This window comes from Nansenia antarctica (assembly GCF_963989245.1).
Source record: "Nansenia antarctica genome assembly, chromosome: 3".
In the NCBI taxonomy this organism is placed as follows: Eukaryota; Metazoa; Chordata; class Actinopteri; order Argentiniformes; family Microstomatidae; genus Nansenia; species Nansenia antarctica.
Genome location: NC_137688.1, coordinates 33,959,785 through 33,964,784, shown reverse-complemented (window position 1 = coordinate 33,964,784; position 5,000 = coordinate 33,959,785). Strand labels below are relative to the sequence as shown.

The following is a 5,000-nucleotide window of genomic DNA, read 5'->3' as shown; positions in this document are numbered from 1 at the left end:
TGTTCTATCAGCATGTTATGATGTGCTAAATATGCAGTTTGCATGCATGTTCATAGCAATGTTCATTCTTAGCTGCTAGCTAGCTACCAACACTATGGTAGCAAACGCCTCTGTTTTGATTCAGAGTGATTTTCTCAGGTATTTGGTTTGAGGTGTACCAACATTCAAATAAGCATATCTTCTTCAGCTGTTTTCTGATTTCAATGTATGACACATCATTTGAAAGCTTACAATCTGCACTTAAAAACTGAAAAATGACCTTGTTCTACTTGAGGACTTTTTCACCAGACCCTGTCACATAGGTTCTATGTGGGTGTTTGATGATGTATATCTGTGCTCCTGTACACATTCTTAAAGATCTTCTCTCTCTCTCTCTCTCTCTCTTTCTCTCCCTTCCTCCCTCCCTCCCTCTTTCTCTCTCTGTATCACTCTCTCTCTCTCTCTGTTTCTCTCTCTGTTTCTATCTCTTGCTGTCTTTCTCTCTCTCTCTCTCTCTCTCTCTCTCTCTCTCTCTCTCTCTCTCTCTCTCTGGACTGTCTGCATCAGTGGAGGCTGAGGTAGTGAATAATAGATGTACCTCCCCTCCTCCCTCTCTCTCCCTCCCTTTCTGTCTCTCTCTCTCTCCCTCCCTCACTCTCTCTTTGCCTCCCTCTCCCTCCTTTCCTCTCTCTCTCCCTCTCTCCCTCTCTCTCCCTCCTTTCCTCTCTCTCTCTTCCTCTCCCTCCCTCTCTCTCTCTCTCCCTCCTTTCCCTCTAGGGACGAGGGAAAGGAGGGAGGAGAGAGGGATGAAGAGAGGAGAAAGGGTTGGGGGGATGGGAGGATGGAGGGATGAGAGAACTTAAAGCACTTAGTTATTGTTCCCCAAGATGTTAAATCACCTGCTAGATGGTTTACTGTTTATTCTTTATTACGATCCATATCCCTCCCTCCCTCCCTCTCTTCCTCTCTCCCTCGCTCTGTCCCTCCATCCCTCTCTCCCATCATCCCTCCCTCCATCCTTCCCTCGTGTGTGTGTGTGTGTGTGTGTGCCTGTGCCCGTGCCCGTGCATGTGCGTGTGTGTGTGTGTGATACTAACCCTGTCCCTGTCCCTGTCCTTCAGATCGTACTGAGAAGCGTGACATCATGCCAGACTCACCTGCTGATGTCAAAACACACTCCAGGTTGACCCCGCCCACCATGCCCCCTCCACCAATCACACAGGGCCCCCCCCGGAGCTCCTCCTACACCCCAACTACACGTAAGTACACACACACACACACACACACATACACGCACGCACATACACACACACACACACATACCCCCCACCACACACACACACAGAAGTAGTCTCCGAAGACTAGAAGAAATCTGACAAATGTCTTGCTTTCAGACAGTTTTTTTATTCGAACCGATCACTGTTATTTTCATTCTCAAATTGCCATCACAGAATACAGTACACTTTTATACTTTAGCTCCTACGTAAACTAAAGGCCAATGCACACGGCGTGCGATTTTGTCGCACGACAACATTCGATTCTCAATTCACACCACCGAAGTGTGTGGGTGTGAATGGAGAATCGAATGTTGTCGTGCAACAATATCGCATCGCACGCCGTGTGCATTGGGCTTAAGAAGGACACAGGTTAAAGTATACCATTCGTTCTTTTTTTTTCTTTTTTTTCTGAGTGGGGCAGTCCCACTTATATTTTTCCTTTCATTGTGATAGAGACAATATAGATTTGACAGGAAGGATGGGTGAGAGAGAGAGAAGGGATGACATGCAGGATATGTCCGAGGCCGGAATCAAACCGAGAACCCTGCGGTTACATGGTCGATGCTTAGTGTGTTACGCCACCAAGCGCCCCAAACATTAATTCTTGAGATCACTTTAGCCTTGTGAGAGGAAGGGGAATTATCTCAAATGGTCGAGCACTCGCTTAGCATGCAAGGGCAGGTAGCGGGATCGACGCATGTCAGTAGAACTTGGTAATATGATTAATTTGCGTTATTTATTAATTGTTTCCAGATTAATCGCGAGGGTTAACGAGCTAACACTAGCAGTCCTAATTAGAATATTTATCCACATATTTTTCCGATATTTATTTTTCTGTTAGTGCATTGGTTGTTGTGTATTTTTAAACGACACGGACATAAATACATTCCCCTGCTCCTCAGTAACCAACGGCAACACTAGCCACTCCCCCACAGCGTTGAACGGTGCCCCCTCGCCGCCCGACGGCTTCAGCAACGGCCCCTCCCCCTCCTCCTCCTCGCTGGCCAATCAGCAGCTCCCGCCCGCGTGTGGCGCCCGGCAGCTGAGCAAGCTGAAGCGCTTCCTGACCACGCTGCAGCAGTTCGGCAGCGACATCTCCCCCGAGATCGGAGAGCGCGTCCGCACACTCGTCCTGGGCCTGGTTGTGAGTTAGGCTACGCACACACACACACACACACACACACACACACACACGCACGCACGCACACACGCACGCAGAAATGCACACACACAAAATTCTCTCTCTCTCTCTCTCTCTCTCTCTCTCTCTCTCTCTCTCTCTGTGTGATGCTCCAACCCACATTCTCTATAGCCAAAGACTGTTCTGTAACTGTTCTCTCTTTCCCTCCCCCCCCCTCCTCCCTCCCTCTCTCTCCCCTCACCCTCTCACCCTCCCTCCCTCTCTCTCCCCTAACCCTACCTCCCTCCCTCTCTCTCCCCTCACCCTCCCTCCCTCCCTCTCTCCCTCCCTCCCTCCTTCCCTCTCTAGAACTCTACATTAACTATAGAAGAGTTCCACTCCAAGCTGCAGGAGGCCACCAACTTCCCCCTGCGGCCGTTCGTCATTCCCTTCCTCAAGGTATTACACACGCTCGCATGCACGCACGCGCACACACACACACACACACACACACACACACAGATATACACACACACACACAGGGTTTTTTCTTGTACCGGTAGTTTAATTTAAAATGTTGTTTTTCATCCCTGAGCTCCTCCACTGACCTCTGACCCTAACCCTCCCCTGACCCTCCACTGACCTCTGACCCTGACCCTCCACTGACCTCTGACCTCTCTCTGGCTCCGCCTGCAGGCCAACCTGCCGCTGCTGCAGCGAGAGCTGCTCCACTTCGCCCGCTTGGCCAAGCAGAACCCGGGCCAGTGCCTGGCCCAGCACGAGCAGCTGCTGCTGGACACGTCCCCCAGCTCACCTGTCCACTCCCCTGGCCACTCACCTGTCCACTCCTCTGAGCTGCTGGACGTCAAAGACACCGGGAAGAGGAGGACACCAGACAGGTAGGAGGGGTGTGTGTGTGTGTGTGTGTGTGTGTGTGTGTGTGTGTGTGTGTGTGTGCGTGTGTTTCTAGTTTCAAGTTTCAAGTTGTATTGTTACGTCACATTACACAAGTGTAAGAAAGTAAAATTCTTCAATTTCAGTTACTGACATTGCAGCACAAGTGTGGGTTAGTGGTGGTCTAGTAGATAGTGAGTTGGACTGGTGATCGGAAGGTTGTGAGTTCAAATCCCGCCTGAAACCACCACTAGTGTGCCCTTGAGTAAGGCACTTAACGCTCAGATTCTCCAGGAGGAATGTCCCTGTAATTTGTAATTGTAAATCGCTTTTGATTAAAAGCGTCTGCTAAATGGCAAATTATAAATTCAGATTCTACAAGACAATAAGGAAATAGGCAAGATAAGTCAAGATAAAATAGAGTGACAATAGTACAAGACATAAGTGAGACATTTGGACAAGTGACAGTTGTGGGAGACAAATAAGACAGGATACAATCAGAAGTACAGATAGTAACATAAAATAGTACAAGTAGAATGTCATGAGAATTGCACTCGGTGGCAGTGGGTGTGAGAGGTAGTATTGAGTAAAGTGACTGTGTGTTTAAGGTTTAGGTAGTCCATATACATGGGATGTGCTTGTTAAGGTTTAGGTAGTCTGTAGACATGGGATGTGCTTGTTAAGGTTTAGGTAGTCTGTAGACATGGGATGTGCTTGGGGATGATAGTCAATTATCTTCAGTGGGCTTGTTTATGAGTCTGATGGCCTGGGGGAAGTAGCTGTTGGTTAGACTCTGAGTTTTGGCCCTGAGGCTCTGGAAGAGGCTTTGTCTTTTGGATAGCATCGGGTCAAACAGACTGTGGTTGGGGTGGCTGGGATCTTTGATGATCCTTTGCTGACACACCGTTGTCGTTGTATATTTCCTGGATGGAGGAAAGCTCACTTCCACTGATGCGCTTGGCTGTCCGCACCACCCTCTGTAGCGCTCTGCGGTTGAGGGCAGCGCAGTTGACGTGCCAGCCAGTGATGCACCCAGTCAGAAGGCTCTCGGTTGGGCCTCTGCAGAAGGACCTCATGCCAAACTTCTTCAGCTGCCTGAGGAGGAAGAGGCACTGCAGTGCCTTTTTCACCACCTGTTTGGCGTGCACGTCCCAGGTGAGGTCGTCAGAGATGTGGAAGCAGAGGAACTTACAACTGCTCACCCTCTCTACGGCTGACCCGTTGACGGTGATGGGGTCCTGTTCCCGACCTTTCCTCCTGAAGTCCACCACCAGCTTCTTGGTCTTGTCGGTGTTGAGAGAGAGGTTGTTCTCTTGGCTGTACTGTGCCAGGCGGTCGACCTCTCTCCTGTGCGTGTGCGTGTGCGTGTGCGTGTGCGTGTGCGTTCTGAACAGAGAGAGTAATGTCATACAGGAGGGAGGAAATGTACTTTCTCATATTCTGCCAAAGAATGAAAACACAGAATCTGAATCACTCCCTTCTACCTCCTCCCTCCTCCCTCCTCTCCTCACCCCCTCCCCCTCTCACCACCTCCCCCCCTCACCCCCGTTCCTGGTAGAGCTGGAGATTATTCTGTTTCACCTGCATATTTACTGTGTGTGAGTGTGTGTATGTGAGCCTGTGTGTGTGTGTGTGTGTGTGTGTGTGTGTGTGTGCGTGCTGGTGTGTGTGTGTGTGTGTGTGTGTGTGTGTGTGTGTGTGCGAGTGTGTGTGTGTGTGTGCGTGTGTGT

The 5,000-nt window shown here is 49.9% G+C and overlaps 1 protein-coding gene across 1 annotated transcript in view; it reads left to right on the top strand.

Annotated features, from left to right (window-relative positions):
- runx1t1 (RUNX1 partner transcriptional co-repressor 1) overlaps positions 1-5,000 on the top strand; it is a gene marked incomplete at both ends in the record, with an annotated part of 40,253 nt that overhangs the window by 29,160 nt on the left and 6,093 nt on the right. The window contains 4 exon segments of the mRNA XM_080527192.1: positions 1,101-1,238; positions 2,159-2,400; positions 2,746-2,835; positions 3,073-3,275. Of these exon segments, the coding sequence (XP_080383318.1) occupies positions 1,101-1,238; positions 2,159-2,400; positions 2,746-2,835; positions 3,073-3,275 (673 nt within the window).